Below are 20218 nucleotides of genomic sequence, written 5' to 3' on the forward strand. Positions count from 1 at the left end.
AGACTGACAAGGCAGGAGCGTGCGCCCCAGCCTCAGGGCGCCCCCCATGCCGCGCACCTGTGTAATCCCAGACGTAGCGGGCTTCGAAGCCCAGGGCTCGGCAGCACAGCATGAAGCAGTTGGCCCACTCCCCGCACCGTCCACTTCTCGTCTCCAGAAGCTTTTCGGGATTATTATACCTGGTTTAAAGTAACAACAACAAAAAGTGCCGATTCATTATCAAAACCAAGAATTCTAAAGAATTTACACTGAAAGAAACTGTTAGTCCCTCAGTCATGTCTGATCCTCTGTGAGCCCATGGACTGTAGCCTGCCAGGCTCCCCTGTCCATGGGATTCTCCAGGCAAGAACACTGGAGTGGGTAGCCATTTTCTCCTCCAGGGGATCTTCCCCACCCAGGGATTGAACTGGAGTCTCCTGAATTGTTGGCAGATTCTTTACTGTCTGAATCACGAGGGAAGCCACCTTTGTGCTAAACAGTAATATTTCTTAACTTCATATTCTTAAAGAATGATTACAGAGTCTAGAATGTGAGAGGCACTGTGCTAGAATCCTGGGTGAAAAATGACTAAACACTGGTACACAGCCTTCAGGAGCTTACAGTCCTGAGAGAGAAAAGGACAGAATACAGATAATTTCAGTACATGACAGGACATGATACAAGCCACACAACAGGTCAGAATCGGTGTTATGGGACAGGGTTCAGGGAGGAGACACTGCCCCTGAACTGGGCCTTGCAGGACAGGCAGGCTTTGGAGAGACAGAGATTCTCTGCGAAATCTGCTTTAAGCATGAGTGTTAGCCGAATAAGTGATATAATTAGCTCATTGTACTTAAACAACTTTAATAAACTGCTCAATAAAGATTTGAAAGCTTAGCTGAACTCAATTTTATTAATACTTAAAACACTATTTTTCTTTCTAATGATCATTTGGATTACACTTTTATTCTTCCAATTCACTTGAAGGTGCTTGCTAATTTGGAAGTGGTTTTTTGAAATATATTTTCCACATTCTTTAAAAAGTTACTCCAGGGACTTCCCTGACGGTCCAGCAGTCAGGGCTGGGTGCTTTCACTGCTGGGGCCCAAGTTTAATTTTTGGTCAGGGAACTACGACCCTGCAAACCGCATAGTGTGGGCAAAGACAAAAACAGTTACTCCAGTTCTAAAATGACCATAAAGCTGAAAACCATGGAATTTTGCATATTATGTTTGAGAAGGAATTTGAAGCTAATAAAGCTACACAGGGAAAGTGCCCAGCTGAGAAGAAATGTTCGCCATGAGCTCAGGCAGAAAGGACACAGCTTCACAAATGCACTGGCTCAGCAGTGACAAGCTTGTCTTCAATCAAGCAGATGCTCTGGCTTATGCTAAGTTAAATGAATTTATAATTTAGGTAATGTAGTTACTGAAACAAGTGGTCTATTTACACGAGGAAGTGATAGCAGCAAAATTAGAGCGTCCTGTGCCTCCATGCCTTAACACCACTTGTGTCAAGGTGAAAGGCCACAGTCTCTAATGAGTAGTGTCCATCCTCCCAACCCTACACAGAGAACAGCCAAGATGAGTACACGATTCACAGGGAAAAGGACAAGGTCTAAATACAATACCTTTGTATTCCCTAGCCTCTGCCCCCACCCCATGCACTATCAGTCCATACCCACAGCCTAGAGTTTATGAGGACAATCTACGTATAATGATATATATTTTTACCTTCAGATCTTTGCAAGTACCTGCGCACATATATGCTAAACTAAGAAACAACTGGTGTAAATTACAGATAATTATTGGATACTGGATTCTCTTTATCTTGAACTCTGTATATCACAGGACTGATTCTCCCTTAGGACAGAACTGAGTACTGAGGCCCCTAAAATCAGGTATTTCAAAAAGTTGCACAAAAAGAAGAAAAACTTGCTATCTTTTCTTACCTAATGACACAACCAAATTTTATAAGTATTGTCAATTAAGAATGTCTAATAAGAGACTTGTATATTGTATATTAAAGGATGGAAAAAATTAACAGAAAAGTTCCAATTCCTTTAGTTTAAAACCAAGAGATATGAAGGTAGGTTAGGTTGGCAGGCGAAGCACCAAGCTTCTTCATTAAAAATAAAATATGATGCGATACAACAGCACTGTCTACAGTCACCACGCTGTGCATCATACCCCCAGGACTGCTCTATTTTATTTCTGGATGTTATGCTTGGTTCCCTTCATGCTCTTCCTACCCGTCAACCCTCCTCCCCTCTGGCAACCACCAATCTTTTTTCTCTGTGTCTATTAGTTTTGCTTTGTGTGTTTATTTGCTCTGGTCTTAGATTCCACACACAGGTGAAATCATGTAGTACATGTTTTTCTCTGTGTGACTTAGTTCCTTGGTATAACACCCTCAAGGTCCATCATACTGTTGCAAATGGCAAGATTTTATTCTTTTCTTATGACTGACTAGAATTGCATGGTGTATATATAATATCACATCTTCTTTATACATTCACCCATCAGTTGCTAAAAAATAAATCTTAAGAGATCTCATAACAAAGAAAAAATTTTAACTGTATAACAACCGAAAGTAACTAGATTTACTTTGATCATTTCACAGTGTCTACAGATGTGAAATCATTATGCTGTATACCTGAAAATAACGTAACATATGTCGAGCATGCTTCAATTAATAACCCCATGACAGTAAACATTAAAAAGGAAAAACAAAATTAGTTTCAAAAAATGAAACTATTTTAAAAAATAATATAAAACATGACAGTCTTTAACTATATTTTCACCTTCCATTTTACCATCAGATGATTTAAGTGCAGCACTGTATTTACCATCACAAAGATTAGTATTATTCTAATCTTTTAGCATTATTTTTTATGTGCTATCAGTATTATTATTAATGTTATCAGAAAGTTAAAATCTATGTATTAAAAGAAGAAAAACTCACAATTTACAGCATTACACTGCTAGGACAATACTCAATTCAGGAGTCAACAAACTCTTCCTATAAAAAGCAAGACAGCAAATATTCTAGACTGTGCAGGCCATATGGCCTCTGTGGCCAGTATTCAATTCTACCACTGTAATACGAGAACAGTTACAGATCATGAGTTAGCAAAGCAGCACGGATATGCTCCATTAACACCTCATTTACAAAAACAGGACGTGGGCTGGACTGAGCTTGTCAGCCACAGCTAGCCGACCCGTGTTCTGGAGGAATATACTTCTAATAACAAAAGTGAAGATCAGAAGTTGGTTTAGTAAAATTCTCTCCTGACCATTCCGCGAGGGACTGCTCTGACTTCCCCGTCAGTGGACACTCACCGTGGGAACCGATTGCTGAGCTGGCATGCATCACAGTAGTGGTCTTCCACTCTGTTCGCACCCCACTTCAGCTCCTCATCATTGGGGAGTAATGACTCGCCTCTGGACTTAGTCTGGCCACCACACTTGCTGCACACAATGTCATTTACCCAGTGAAAAAATTCTTCCTTAAACCAGTGTAAAAGCTCCAGCAAAAGAAAATCCTCTTCACTTACATTAGTACCTGAAAGTTAGAACAGAACTGAGTAAGACCTAAAGCAGAAAAAAAACACCCACATACATTTTATTCTCAAATATGAAGCTGAAATAAATGAAAACAGAAGGCAATCTAAAAGGTCTTCACGAGAGGATGCAGACAGAGCTGTCGCTGCACTGGGAGGCACACGCAAAGCCGTCGGGCTTGAGTATTGCATCCTCCGACCGACACCACACTCAGCACGGCCGGCTCGCAGGGATCGTCACGCATGCACAAAGGAAGAAAGTCAGTCTGACTTTGGGGACATGACTTTTCCCAGAAGCCCACTGTATCCCCCTGCTGCCAAGCAAAGTAATAAAGCTATCCTTTCCTACTTCACCACCCCTCCAAAACAGATTTTGAAAAACATTTTTAAATGACTGCATTAAACCTGTTATCAGACATAAATCAAGTAAATATGAAACAACCACAAAATTACAGGCAGCAATCGCAGACATCCAGGCATATTAAAAACCACCCTACTAGCTTTTCTACTATTAGCGCCTCAACTGTACAATGTAATTCATCGGAAAATACTTACCACAAAACACATAAAAGCACAACTATGTTTATAATATATGTAACAACCCTTCAAGTAAACATGACATATCATATTATAGTCACTGTATCAAATAAAAGGGTCTCTAACCACATTCAAGGGAGTGTTATCTCTGGGAAGAAGGAAAGGAGAGAGGACAAGAATCTGGGAGACATAGATGGGTCTCATTCCTGTCTTTAATGTTTTATTATTAAATAGTTAAAAAACACGTATATGAAGGAAATATATGGCCTAATATTAAGATCTAATAAAATCTGATGCTGGGCACAGGTATTGAATCTATTCTACTCTATCCTTATATTTATTTCAAAATTATAAAAAATTTTTAAAGAAAAAACTACAGAGATTAATTAATTAAAAAGCCAAAATATATTATGTTCTTGAGTGGGAAAACAATATTCTCAAGTTGTTAATTCTCTACAAATCAACCTGAACTTTAATGAAATCCCAACACACACTAGAAAATAATTTTTCATAAAATTTGACAAGCTAACTGCAAGAAACTCATATGAAAGAGGAAATGCACAAAATAGTCAACACAACTTTTAAGATAAATTTGCCTATAGTACTTCAAGACACATTAAAAAATTCTAAATAAAATATTGTGATATTGGTAAAGGACAGACGAATGAAATAAAAGAAAGAGTCCTGAAAGACAGATTTCTAAGTGATGCACAGTATTTAATAAAGCTAGCCTTTAAAGCAATTCTAAGAGGAGGGACCGTTCGACAAATTGTATTGGGACAAGTAGCTGTCCAGATATCAGATTCTTCCTCCATTCCTTCTAACGCATACATATATATAAACACCATACACAGAATATTATAAAAGCAGAAGTTTATGTTTACAACTTTGGGGGAGAAAACAAAACACAACTGTAAAAATAATTTTCTCACATTAAAATTGATAATTTTTCAATTTCAAAAGGTACAGTAATGAAATCAAAGAATACTGAGAACAAAATGTAATGCATCCAACAAAGAAAAGTATCCAGAATATATAAAGAATGTCTATAAATCAGGAAGAATATTTACAAAATCATTAGAAAAATTAGCAAAGTCCATAAGAAAGTTCAATAATTTCATTAAGTGGAAACAAACACTCCCAGACACTTCTGTTACAAGTTGGAAGACAGCCTGTTTGCCAGGGACCCACTGTAGTACAGAAGCATCACATGCCCTTGATACTTTTACATCCATCCCAGGGAAACATTCCTTCAGGTAGGCAGGCATGCTTTCCAAGGATTTCCCCTGGAAGCCTTGAGAATAGAGGACACTGGTCCCCCTCTCAATGTCCGTCCGTGGAGCACTGGGACACAGTATGAGTGGCAATGTGCGCACTGCAGGCACGGGCGAAGGGCAGCGGCCTCCAAGACGTGTGAGAAAAGCACCGTGGAGCTGCACACATAAGAGACGACACACTGTGTGTAAACTCTGCAACACAAACAGTTTACTTTTATATATAACTAACTACTTATGGATGTAAATAAACAGAAAAAGATGTGAAAAGAAACACATCACATGATAACAGCTGTTAAATGTGGAGTAAGAGGGCAGACTGACTGGCAAGAAGAGCTTAGCTTTTCCTGTACAATATGAAAACTTCTCAACAAAGAGATATTGGTGAATGTTCATTTCCAAAGATGAACTTTTGGAAAAACAGCACTGCCATCCTGCTTCTCCACTGAGTCCCTACAGAAAAATAATCTTTTTAAAAACACAAGGCAGCTCATGTCATTTGAAACCTTCCAATGATTTTCTATCTCATTCAGAATACAACCCAAAGTCTCTTTTATTTTTGCAGCTGGCCCACGTGGAGGCTGAAAATGGCCCCCCAAAGACATATACATTCTAGCCCCTGAGCCTGTGAATGTCACCGTGAAGGGGAAAAAAAAAAAGAAAGCCTCTGTAGATATGATGAAGTTAAGGACTCTGAGGTAAGGAGATTCCCCAGGTTACTAAATATGGACCCTCAGTGCATCCCATGTATCCCTTCAAGAGGGAAGCAGTGGGAGACTTTACAGAGGAGGAGGATTTGAAGATGTTGGTCTTTGAGACGGGAGTGATGCAGCCACAAACCAAAGACTGCAGGCGGCCACCAGAGGCTGGCAGAGGCAGGGAAGTCTCCCCAGGGCCTCCAGGCAGTGTGGCCCCGCCAACACCCTGATGTTGGCCGAGGGATGTGGATGGCGGGCTTCTGGCTTTCACAGCTGTGAGACAGTACACTTCTGCCTTAAGGAACCAAGTTTGTGATAACTTGCGCCAGCAGCCACAGGAGGGAGCGAACAGACCCCCTTTGTCTCCCTGACTGCGTTTGGTCATGTTCCTTCTTCTGCAGCCCCTGAACACGGCGTGCTCACGCCTGAGCAGGGAGCCCGTGCAGCTGGCAGGGCCTCCACCAGAAAAGGAATCACTGCTTCAAGGGAAGCTTTCCTGACGACCCTCTCCCAAGAGCACCCTGCGTGCGCTCTCTTCTGTCTTCCTGGCCTGTCTCCCCAGCACAACTCACCACCTGCCAGATCTGAGGAGCTGTCTCTGGCTTTCTCACCCACGATGGCAGGGACTTTGTTTGCCATCTCTTCAGCAGCTGAGCTTGCTACACAGTAGGTGCTCAGTAAATACTGGAATAAATGACAGAAACTGAGCGAACTAACAAGCTTCATAGTATCACTGAGAGTCATCACTGTTCAGCAAACAGTCAGGATGGGAGGAGGGAACACAGCACACTTTTGCTTCCAAGTCTGTGTCCTCCTGGGATACGGTGCATGCTAGGAACAAGCACATCACAGAGAGAGGGTCAGTGTTCCCTGGTTATGCAAGATCATTAACTATGACTCAGAGAATTCCAAGTGGAGCCCTGTCTATGCAGGTTAAGAGCTCAGACAGGTCAGAACAGCAACCATCTGATAGAACTTTTGGTAATAATGGAAATAATTCATACCTACACTATCCAATAGGGTTGCTACTAATGATGGCTTCTGAGTACTTGAAATGTATTGAATGCAACTGAAGAACTCAATTTTTAATTGTCATTTAATATAAATTAATTTAAATGTAAATACCCTCCAATGCTACCTTTCTTTCTAGAACCTTTGCAATCCCCGCCTTCTCCCTGCTGCCTTGTCTTCTCAACCTGGGTGATCTCACTCACTTGCATGGCTTCACCTGTCACTGTGAAGTGTAGGTCAAGGTGTGACTTCCAAAATAGCTCCAGGCCTACATTTTCACGTGGGGGCCCAGCTGATGTCCAGCAGGGGCCTGAACGCAGACCCCTCATCTCCTTTCAAAGCCTGCCCACACTGACTACAATTCAGAGAGAGGCGGTCCTCTTGCACATTTTCCTTCCACACCCCCGACTCCATGTCCAATCAAGCGCAAGCACCCCGACAACTCACACACCCACCGCTTCCCTTGCAGTCTCATCCACTGCATGCCTTACTCCTCTTAGGGAAATTCTATTTCTACTGTGCTTGAATTCTTCTCTCCTGTACCCTCTTGATTCTATTTATCTTACAAGTGATTGCTAGGCTGATTTTCCTGAAGGGCACCCTCTGTCTTTCCCTTGCTTAATGCTTCAGTGCCTAACCCTCTGACTTAAGTCATCAAGAACATCTGACGTTCCTGAGAAGTCATCTTATTTCTTCCTGCCTAGTGAACAGGTTATTTAGCACTTCTGCTCTAAGTTCAATCATACTAACACCATAGCATTAGCCTTCTAAGATGCATTCATCCTTCAAATTTCCTTGGTCCTTATTCTCTACTTCAAAACCTCATTACAAGTCCTTTGTTTCATTTCACCTCTAATTCTTTTTTGAAAGATCAGAAATATAAACTCAGCATGCTCTGCTCTGCCTGAAATTCAATGTCAAACAAAACATGGTCTTGGCCCGCCTCACGTGTCTCCCCCAACCCGACACAAGCAGACCACACCGTGCACCCTTCCCCCGACGCCTGCTGCCACTGTCCTGTGCACACTGCTCCCTGCACCTCCAGCAAAGTCCCTCTTCCCTATCTTCACATGTCCTTTGGCATCTCAGGTTGTAAATCCAACGTATCTTTCATAAACTTAAAACACAAAAGCCCAGTCTCTTCTGATTTTCACAATACAATGCACACTACCTGCTGCATACCTTCTGCCCTACTCACGTTAAAGCCCCAGACTTCCCTGACTCTAGGTCCCTCTGGCCTTCCTGTCTCACTGTGGGGGTGACCCAGGCTCCTGAACACAGGTCCCTACAACACCGAGACTTAGCCCTAAGGCTGTAGGATGCTCCTCCCCCATGCCTCGCCACCGACAGGACCCCAGTACAGCAACAGGGCACGATTATAAGAAGGCATCTGCAGGAGGGAGATGAGCTCAGGAGGAGTCCTCAGGGAGGCCTGGACACCACAGAGGGCCCCAAGCACACCAGAGGAACCTGAAGGCCCCGACACTCACACCAAGCATTAAACAGTGTAGTTAAATGAGTTGAGTGGACACGTAAGCCTTCCACAAAAGGCCTCTTCACTTCAGTTCCCATAACCCGACACATTATACCCAACTTTTAACAAAAAATTACAAAGCAGGCTAAAACGCAAGAAAAAAGTCTGAAGAGATAAAACAGGCATCAAGACCACTTACATACAGCACAGATTTTGGAATTACAGAATTTAAAGTAATTATGATTAACATGCTCAGGGCTCTAACGAGAAAGGGAGACCACATGTAAGAACAGATGCACAGTGTAAGCAGAAGGACGAGAAGAAAGCAAAAACTGTTACAGAAATAATGTGTTTCATGGGCTCATCAGCAGACTGGACACAGCCAAGGAGAGATCACTGACCTTGAAGACGAGCCGCCAGAATCTGAGCGTCAAAGAGAAAGAGAATGAAAACAAAGGAACAAAACACCCACAACATGCAATGACGGCGGGAGAATTTTCATAACGGCCGAGCACATCAAACAAAAGTGGAAACAGTTGATAAATAAGAGTATAACAGGATACCCTATTTTGGAGTATCAGAAGGAAAAGAGAGACAGAAAGGAGCAGAAGAGACATTTGAAGTAATAATGGCCGAGAATCTTCCAAGATTAATAAGACACCAAAACACAGATCTGGGACACTCAGGAAACAGCAAGTAGGATAAATACCAAAAAATAACATCCATGTACGTCACACTCAAACTGAAGAAAACGAATAATGGAGAGAGAATCCTGCACAAAGCTGGGGATGGGGTTGGTGAAGGTTCTGAGTACAGAGACAGAAATTACTGCAGACTTCTCATCATACACAAGCAGGCAACAGCAGAGAGAATCAAGTCTTACTGACAGAAAGGAAAAAACCCCACCAACCTAGAATTCTACATCCCAGTGATATTATCCTTCAATAGTGAAGGAGAAATAAAGACTTTCCTAGGCAGAGAAAAACTGAGGGGCTTCAACTCCAGAATACCTGCCCTGAAAGGAACAGTAGAAGAGGTTGTTCTTCAGAAGGAAGAAAACTCAGGCCTGCATACTGGAGGAGTGTCCAAATGAATGAATGAATGAAGACAACACAAAATTTCTCACTCTTAGTCTACTGGGTGACGACAGCGTCTAGTTCGTGAGATGAAGGACGGTAGGGTCTCAAGGGATGGGAAGGAAGAATTGAGACATTCTGTTAAACTTACCTGCACTATACAGAAAGCTGTATAATGCTTGTGGAGTTAAGGGAGAGATGAACTAGAAACTCAGAATTAACATATACACACCACTATATATAAAATAGATAAACAAAGACCTATATACAGCACACAGAACTCTACTCAATACTCTGTAATAATATAAATAGGAAAATAATCTAAAAGAGTGGACATACGCATATATAACTGAGCCACCTTGCTGGATACCTGAAAGTAATACAACATTATAAATCAACTCTACTTCAGTGTAAAATAACAGCTTTTTAAACTGAAAAAAAAAAAAAAAGGTTTATTGCATACTAGATCAACCACCAAAAGAATATTACAGAACACCCCTAGAAAATATAGTATTAGGAAATGAGTTCACAGAAAAAAAAATTATATAAAAATTCAAAGTAAAAATGCTGAAGTTGGAAAAATTTAACAACTAAAATCCTAAGACTATTCATGAAAACAACAAAGCACCGGCTGATGAATGTGGCAGGCACTGCTCTGAACCATTCACATGCACTAGTCTAGCTATTTCTGAGAATTGTCATTCCTGTTATTGAATGAAGAAACCAGCAGGGAGATGAAATTCCTTGCTCAATGATGCAAGGTGAGAGGTGGAGCTCAAGCTATACCCAGGCAGTCAGTCGGCTTCTACATGCATACGCTACAGCAGTAACTGCCAGTTAAAGGGAGTCAGTGGTCGAATCACATAAATTCATTCTGAATAAGCTTTTTCTCAGATTCATATTAAAATTCACTAACAATGCCATCACATATTTCATGGACTAAAGTTCCAGTGATATTATATCTTTAAAAAAATCACATGCCAATGATTAAACTAAAAATACATTATTTGAGTTAAAAAATTTTAACAGATGTGTCCATGTTCAGTTCAGTTCAGTTGCTCAGTCATGTCCGATTCTTTGTGACCCCATGAATTGCAGCACGCCAGGCCTCCCTGTCTATCACCAACTCCTGGAGTTTACCCAAACTCATGTGCATTGAATTGGTGATGCCATCCAGCCATCTCATCCTCTGTCGGCCCCTCCTCCTCCTGCCCCCAATCCCTCCCAGCATCAGAGTCTTTTCCAGTGAGTCAACTCTTTGCATGAGGTGGCCAAAGTATTAGAGTTTCAGCTTCAGCATCAGTCCTTCCAATGAATACCCAGGACTGATCTCCTTCAGAATGGACTAGTTGGATCTCCTTGCAGTCCAAGGGACTCTCAAGAGTCTTCTCCAACACCACAGTTCAAAAGCATCAATTCTTCAGCACTCAGCTTTCTTCACAGTCCAACTCTCATATCCATACATGACTACTGGAAAAACCATAGCCTTGACTAGATGGACCTTTGTTGGCAAAGTAATGTCTCTGCTTTTGAATATGCTATCTAGGTTGGTCATAACTTTCCTTCCAAGGAGTAAGCATCTTTTAATTTCATGGCTGCAATCACCATCTGCAGTGTGCATGAGGTATATGAAATAAAAAATTATACTACTGTTGTACTTCTTAAAAATCCAAATAGAACTGGGTTACCTATTTACAATGTATACAGTAAAGGGCACCATTTCAGCATTTTTGTTGATTTAGTAATGATGCATATTTAGCAATGAATGGTTATGTAAAGCCATTACCTTTATCCAATTTTCTGGCTCTAGACAACTTTTCTTGCGATCTCCTTTTCAGTTCTTGGACTGGAATACAAGCCAGTGCTTTCTCCTGGAGAGCAAGGTTCTCATAGACCAGTACATGCTGAATGTTGGACCGAAGAACTTTTAGAATGACTGAATTGTCAGCAACCTAACAGAAAGAAAACAATGAAATTAGCTTTTCTTCATATGCTATAAAAATAATATAATAAAAAATACTGGTTCTATGAGTTCATAGATAAAGGAATGTACAGATTCACTGAAATATAATAATTATACTGAAAACCTTTACAAAATTAGTACTAGAAGATAGCCACATCTGTATCACAGTCTAAGATATGTCTATATTTTCATTTGAATAGATGTTACTGAGGATGTATTTAAACAGGGAAATGTTGAACTCTTGACCACAGCTTGGATCAAGACAGCACTCTGAGCAGTGCTTCTGACCGCTCTTTCCACTTCAAGTCCCGATAAATATAATTTTTTTTTCCTTTATATACAGTATTAGCTGAGGAGGACTGATCTCAAGGGATCAGGAATTTTGAGAAATTCCTGAAAGAAGAAAGGCAGGTACAAATGGACAAAAGGAACAAACAATGGCAATACGCCATCTAGAGAAAGTGGTTGTAAAACTAAACAAAGTTCTGAAAATAATCCCGAGGAGGGATGGGCGGGAGGCTTCACAGAGCTGGAGGGGGTCCCAGGCTCTGCAGCAGGCACAGCTCAACACTGTGGTCACTCCTTCTCCACAAAAAAGGCGTATCTCTGAGCAGTGAGGGTGGACGACCAGGTTTATGAAGGAAAGAGGTGTCCCAGCTCAGAACCCGTGCTGGTCTGGCACAGCCCACCTGGTGGCATGTCCTGCCCTCCCCCTCAGTCATCAGGACCAGACGCAGTGCTCACCAACAGGCTAGCAGGAGCCCTCAGATCTCTGTGAGGCCCCAACACCTAGCACTGCTGAGACGGAGCACTGGGATCAACAGCAGCAGAAGGAACGCTGCAGCAAGGGCAGCAAATGCAGAAGAGACTAAAAGATGTCCACCTGTGGAAGCTCAAGGGTACACTCGAGCCACAGAAAGACACCTACAGATCTTGGAAATGAAAAACTTAAACACTGAAATGAAGAAGAAAGCACAGGTGGTGTGTCAAACAGCAAGACAAACACCGTTGTGTGATCAATCAATTAGAAGACTGAGAAGTGGTGTTTTCTGATAATACGGTACAAAAGGACAAAGACACTAGGATAAATTCAGAACTTCCCAAATCCAGCTAACAGGAAATATCTAGAAACTAGACCAGTAAAAAATGGAAGAGAAACACTTCTCAAAGAAATAATGGGGAATTTCTGAGGGTTAAAGAAAGAGCCAGTATGAATGGGATGTGGGGGGAACAAAGACTAAACTAATATTGACATTTTGTAACAATGGTAAAGATAAAAACAAAATACTAAAAGCCTTCAATGATATCAGACATCTCACTGGAAACAGTGAAGCAAAACCTCTGAAATACTGAGGGAAAATGAGAACATACAATGCATAGCCAGGTAAACTAATTACAAAGAAGAGCAAAACAACACGTTTTCTGATCTGTAACAATGCAGAAAATACATCACTCCCAAATCCTATTTTAAAAAATTATGATAAAAGTTACTGTCTCCCCAAAACATAATAGAACCAAAGTAAATAAATAGAACACCATAGAGGAGAACCCAGGATAAAAGAAGCAGAAGTGAGTTAAATAAAAACTAAACAAACTAGTAAAACTTAAGTTCTGTTTGCTATAAATAAATAATTAAAAAGCAAAATCACATAAGAAAGGTGGCAGGGATGGGAACAGATGCTAGAAAAATATAAAATAATATTTGCATTAAAAAATTTAAGACAATAATTAGAAGACTAAAAGAGGATATTTAATTTTCTAACTTTTGGAGGGAAAATAATGGAATAAAACTTGATCCATTTAAACAAAAATAGAAGAAAAAAGAAAAAACAAGGACATACAAAACACAAAATGTCAGAAATAAGTTTAAACATATTAGAATTACCATAAATAGGAATGGATTAAATGTGTATAGAAAAAGGCAGAATTAGACTAATTTAAAAAATACCAAATACTGACTATAACGTCAATATACGAAGCACTGGGCATGTGTGCACAAAACAGACAATCACTCTATGGTCTAAGGGGGAAAGACACTGAACAAATAATGACAGAATCTTCACATTAACCAACACATTTTGTGTGTTTGTGTGTAAATGTATTAGATGATAGAAAAATAATAGAGGCCAAGCCAGACAAGGGCATTATCCTCACAGGATAATGAGTCTATGGACACAGAAAAAAATATTGCTACAACAATGCCAATTTACTCAAATATTTAAAGAGTCTTTATGATCTGTTAGATACGGGGGATGTAACGGCTAGTTTATTCATATGTATGGTAAGAGCTATAAAGCAAACACAGGGAGCAGTGTAACTGCCTGACAGGGGCTCCAATGAGACTTCCCTGGAGAAGTGATACTGTAATAAAATATGAAGGATGAGAAGCAGCTGGTGACCAGGGAAGGGAGACCATTCCTGTGAAGAGGGGATAACGTGCAGGTAGGTAGCTAAGGAGCATGCCAAGGGGGGGATCAGACAGAAAGTCAGGGTGTCTGGAGTGCAGCGCACCAAGCACGCAGCTGGGCTGGGTGGCAGCCAGGTCTTCCCTGTCTCTTCGTGCTGTACGGAGAGCTGTCTGAGACCTAAGGAGCAAGGGAGTAAAACGGCCAGCTTCATGTTCTCCAAGCTTCCAGCTGAGGTAGGGAGAAAGCAGGTCTCAGGAGACCCACAGGGGAACCACTGCTGAGCTCTGAAGGAGCAGAGGCTTGAACCAGGAGGGGACCGAGGTGGTAGAAAAGTGAATGGATTCAGAATCACAGAGGAAGTGAATCAACAGGTCCCACTGACTGAACCATGCAGTCAAGGGATGACCCACAGATTTTCAGTAAGAGCAACTGGGTCAATGGTCAAACCACTTAAAAGAGGAGGGAAAAAGCCAGGAAATGGTCAATTGAGCTGAAAAGTATGGATGGTCAAGTAAAAGTGAACCCAAAAAAGTCCACTAAATTTAGGGGCATGGAGATCACTGATGATCTCAGTAATAAATTCTGCAACAGTGTTAATAAGGAAAATAAAGTGTAGGAGACTCAGCGGTTTAAGTGGTGTCCCAACATGGGCCAGGAGCTGTACAAAGTGGTCTGCGGGAATACAGACAGAAAATATTACAACTGCTATTTATATCATTTGTGCCCCCAAATTAAGCTAAGTTATTATAACATTGAGCATGTGGATCAGTGATGGCCCCTCCCCAGCTACAGAAGCCGTCCCGAGGGAAGAAAGTCCCACAGAGTGGAGGGTACCCAGGGGCATACTCACTCCTACTTTTGGTCTCACCATACTACAAGCTTCTGCAGTTCAAATGTGCCTGGTTCAGCGGCTTTGCAGATTATATTATGTAGTTTTTACTAAATTAACCCTCAACCTGACTTAAAAAGGATTTCAAAGGCCTAAAGACTTAAAAAGGATTTCAAAGCAATAAGGCTAATACTTATGTAAGAATGTGTGGAGTGTGTACAAGAAGAAACGGTAGGACTAATGGACTAATGTGTCTTTTTTTCAGTATGAGCCCCTTCAAGAGCCAAACTTTAATGTGAAAAAAGATCACAGTCTCCTCAGATCTGATAAAGTGAGCCTCCCAAATTCAAAATTATCAAAAGAGCATTTAAAATATAGACTTAGGTCTACATTCGTTGAATGATAATGTTAAATCATTTTTTTAAATTAAAAATACTACTTATTTCCTATCTCCTCTTTTGTTGTTGCTCAATCGCTAAGTCATGTCCAGCTGAGACCCCGTAGACTGTAGCCCACCAGGCTCCTCTGTCCTCTGCTCTCTCTCAGAGTTTGCTCAGATTTGTGTCCATCGAGTTCGTGGTGCTATCTAACCATCTCATCCTCTGCTGCTCCTGTACACTGCTTTATAATGTATCCAGTACAATGGCACACTAATCTAAGTATACAATTTAGAAACAACTAAATATATACTGAGAGGACACGCTCAGCAATATTTTGCTGAAGGGGCACATAAAGTGTGGAAACCTGCTAGGCAAACATGAGGAGTAAAGACAGGGGTGGCTAGTGGGGACTCCCCCTGAAACTTGCAGTGAAGAGGAAATGAGAAATACAGGAAGGCAGGATCTAGTGATATTTGTGTGCTGACTTGTGTCTAAGAGCTTACAGGAAATGCTTGTAACCACTGACCTGTTTGTGAAGAATGCACGTTTCCAAGTTCCCTCTCTCCTGGTTCAGCCAGTCTGGGGTTCACCTAGGAATACTGCATACCCAGGCTATTCTAACATCGATGGTCCAAACTTAGATGAAAACTGGCCTAAAGCAAGGTTTCAAAGCCACTAAGAAGAATCTCCAAGAAAAGGGGCAGGTCACGACTGCACAGCCCACCTGTGACCCCACAGAGAGTGGAGGAGAGGAACACAGGTACAGAGGAGGGGCCGGCCTTCAGCAGCTGCAGACACACTTACTCCAGCAGCAGACGACCGCAGAGCTGGGGCAGACCTGGTGGCGGGAAACCCAGGGCACTCACAGCAGGAAGAGCAAGTCCTACCAGAACTGACCCAGAAGCAAGTGGAACGTGTCCATTCTTACTTTATTTATTGTTCATTGGAGAATAACTGCTTTCCATTTCCATTTGAAAGAACTTCTATAAAGATGAGAGCTTTATGGTTGTTTTTTTTTTTTCTTTTCACAAGCAGAGTTTCATTTGCTGGGAAGGTAAGAACTTAGCCAAAGAATTTTTATTTTCAATTTAGTATCTTTTGCTCTGGAAATTACCCCCTTCACTGTGGTATTTAATGGCATGCAAACAATCTTGAACAATAAAGGTTATTTTCTTGCCTTATTTCTTTGGCACAATGCCAAAGAAAAAACTAAGTCATAAAAATAGCAGTTTGCTGATTGCACAGCAATTATAGCAGCTGGGTAACCATGTACATAAGGCAATAGTTAACTGCTTAACGGTTAAAGTTATTTGGAGTACAAATGGGAGTTTAAAATGTGAAATCTGTCTGTTTTAGATTAAAAAGATTTCTTCCTTCACTAATCACACCTGGATTTCAATTATTTGGTTTCTGATGAGAGACCTTTAAGACTCTAAAAGAAAACAAGTACAATGTGTATTTCTGTCAAACCACATGATAAAGGCAGAGGAAGCTGGATCAGCAAGTTTACTTTTTAGTAAAGGACAGGCTTCCCAAGCCCATTAGTCCTCTTTCTGCCTTTTTACAGCCCTCTGCTTCCATGGCTTTTACATTTAGAACCTGCTTTTTAAATACAGAAGTTCTGTTTAATGCATTTTTAATGATATCTAAAATCAATTTGTGACTTAAAGAGAAATTTCTTACAAAAACCACTTTATTCTATATTTAACATTAATAAATGTTGCAAAAAATTTTTCAGGAAATACTGAATGGTATAAATAACAAGAAATCATTAAAATTTCACTACTCAAAATATCAGACTGTGTACAGCTTTCCAGAACTTTAAAAAAATAAACATATTTATGTATGAGTATTTTTAACAGGAAAAACAGAAATATTCACATATATATAACATATATTGTTTAATTTTGGAATTTTTTACCTTTTTTCCTACATAGTAATAATCTTCACGTCAAAATATACCACATCATCCTTTTTAATGGACATGAAGAACGTCAATTTAAAGATGCGTGATAATTTCAGCAACTGCCTATTGAAAGGTATGTAGATGTAGCTTCCTCTTGAGAATGGTTAATAATAAACTGAACATTTAAATCCTCTGTCCAGATAGGAAATAGGAGCAGAGATTTCTTCTCTTAAAAAGACTGCATATAAGACAACTAAGATGTTGTCTTACGAGATTCAATTAGTTTAAAGTCAACTAACTGGGACTCCTTTGGTGGTCCGGAGGTTACGAGTTCACCCGGCAATGCAGGGGGAAGCCAGTTCAGGCCCTGGTTCAGGAAGATTCCACATGCTGCAGGGCGACTAAGCTTGAGCACCACAACAAGAGAAGCCACCACAACACGAAGGTTGCACACCGCAACGCGAAGCTCACACACCACAATGAAGAGTGGCCCCTGCTTGCCATCAGCAGAGAAAGACTGCGGACAGCAACAAAGACCCAGTGCAGCCAAAAATAAATAAAATTTAAAAAAAGGAAACAGTCTTAAAAAAAAAAAATCAATTAACTCATAGGTGCACAGCCAGGGGAAGAAGCCGGCGGGTCAGCCAGGAAGCTGCGCCTCTCTGTGGGCTCCCACTGTCTTAGGCATGCACTTCAAGCTTTTGCAAGTCTGACTTAACTATTTAACACCCTCAAGGTGCAATAAATCCAACTCTGATGTGGATATTAGAGAAGGGTTTTGAATATAATAAACAGAATTGGTGTCAATTTAAAAATATAAACAGAAGAGAGAGGACAAAAGATGGCAGAGAAAGACGTGGGCTTAGTCCCTTCTCATGAAAACACCAAAATCACAACTGCTGAACAACCATCAATAAAGCAAACTGGAACCTATGAAAAAAGATATTCTACTTCCAAAAAAGAAAATGCCAAAACGAGATGGCAGGAGGGACGCTTTCACAATATAATCAAACCCCTACTTCCCGGGGTGGGGGACACCCACAAACTGGAAAATATTGCAGAGATTCCCCCACAGGAATGAGAATCCTGAGCCCCATGTCATACTCCTCAGCCTAGGAGTTTGGCCTTGGAAGGAGAAGACCCCAGAGAATCTGCCTTTGAAGGTCAGCAGGGCTTGAGTGTAGAGGCTCGACAGGACTGGGGGGGCACAGACTCCACTCCTGGAGGGCACACAAGGTCTCATGTGCCCTGGGACCTGGGGCAAAGCAGTGACTCTACAGGAGCTTTGGCCAGACCTACCTGCTGGTTTAGGAAGGTCTCCTAGGGAGGTGGGGGTCGACTCTGGCCTACTGTGGAGGCGAGGACACTGGTGACGGAGGTACTGGGGAATATTCATCTGACGTGAGTTCTCTGGAAGGCAGCCATTACAACACCAAGACCTGGCCTCAGTGAGCAGGCTGCAGGCTCCAGGGCTGGGGCACCACAAGCCAAACAAGCAGCCGGGCAGGAGCGCAGCCCCATCCATCAGCAGGCAGGCTGCCTGACCCCACAGCTGCCTCTAAATACACACAGGCCGAGACACAAGCTTTGTCCACCAGAAGGCAAAGACCTAGCTCCACTCACCACTGGGCAGTCTCCAGTCCATCCCACCAAGAAGGCTGCACAAGCCCCTGCACCAAACTCACCCACCAGAAACAAGAATTACAATCCTGCAGCTTGAAGAACAGAGACCACAAATAAACAAAGTTAGACAAAATGAGATGGCACGGAAATATATTCCAGAAGAAGAAACAAGATAAAACCCCAGAACTAGGTGAGGCACAGATAGACAATCTGCCTCAAAAATAATTCAGGGTAATGATACTTAAAATGATCCAAGATCTCAGAAAAAGAATAAAGGCACAGATCAAGAAGATATAAGACATGTTTAACAATAACCTAGAAGAACTAGAGAACAAACAACAGTGATGAACAACATGCTAACTGAAATGAAAAATACATCGGAAGGAATCAATAGCAGACTAACTGAGGCAGAAGAATGAGTAAGTGAGCTGGAAGACAGAATGGGGGAAATCACTGCCACAGAGGAAAAGAAAGAAAAAGGAATGAAAGAAAGCAAGGACAGTCTAAGAGACCCCTGGGACATTAAACGCACCAACATTCTTATTATAGGGACCCAAGGAGGAGGAGAGAGAAAGGACCTGAGAAAATGTGTGAAGAGAGTTGGAAACATCCCACACACGAAAGGAAACAGTCGCCCAGTCAAGGAGCTCAGGGCCCCGGGCAGGATAAAGCTGAGGAGGAACATGCTGGGATGCAGTCAGGCAACTTACAGAAAGCCACCAGGGAAAAGCAACAAGTAGCATACAAAAGAACTCCCATAAGGTTATCAGCTGATTTCTCAGGAGGAACTCCACAGGCCAGAAGGGAGCGGCACCCTGTATTTAAAGGGATAAAGGGAAGAACCTACAGCCAAGAAGACTCTACTCAGCAAGGCTCTTGTTCAGATTTGATGGAGAAATCAAAAGTTTTACAAACAAGCAAAAGCTAAGAGAATTCCGCATCACTGGACTACCTTTGCCACAAATGCTAAAGGAACTTCTCTAAGAGGAAAAGGGAAGGCCACAGCTAGAAACAGGAAAATGATCAGTGAAAAACCTCATCAGTAAAGGCAACCATACAGTCAAGATCAGAAATCACACCCCCGCCCCTACCACACACACACAACACACACATACATGATACTGAAACTAACAATTGTGAGAGGAGGAGAGCACAAACACATCTGAAATTCAAAACTGAGCAACTTACAACAAATCTTGTTCATATACACAGAAGGCTATATCAAAACCCCACCATAACTGAAAACCGAAAATACATGACAGACAAGAATAACCAATAATAAATAACCCAACACAACACTAAAGGCCAGTCATCAAACCACAAGAGAACATAAGAGGAAAAGAAGGAAAAAAGCCTACAAAAACAAATGCAGAACAATTAACAAAATGGCACTAAGAATATACTATCAATAATTACCTTAAATGCGAATGGACTATATGCGCTAATGAAAAGACACAGACTGGGTGAACGGATACGAAAACAAGATCTGGCATATATG

The 20218-nt window shown here is 41.4% G+C and overlaps 1 protein-coding gene across 2 annotated transcripts in view; it reads right to left on the reverse strand.

Annotated features, from left to right (window-relative positions):
• NGLY1 (N-glycanase 1) overlaps positions 1-20218 on the reverse strand; it is a 59483-nt gene that overhangs the window by 17924 nt on the left and 21341 nt on the right. For both annotated transcript variants that reach the window (XM_068970954.1, XM_068970955.1), the window contains exons 4-6: positions 11398-11563; positions 3321-3543; positions 58-179 (exon numbers count right to left, since the gene is read on the reverse strand). In XM_068970954.1, coding sequence (XP_068827055.1) covers positions 58-179; positions 3321-3543; positions 11398-11563 — 511 coding nt within the window. The remainder of the gene's footprint in view (positions 1-57; positions 180-3320; positions 3544-11397; positions 11564-20218) is intronic.

The sequence above is a fragment of the Capricornis sumatraensis genome, chromosome 4, assembly GCF_032405125.1.
Source record: "Capricornis sumatraensis isolate serow.1 chromosome 4, serow.2, whole genome shotgun sequence".
NCBI classification, from domain to species: domain Eukaryota; kingdom Metazoa; phylum Chordata; class Mammalia; order Artiodactyla; family Bovidae; genus Capricornis; species Capricornis sumatraensis.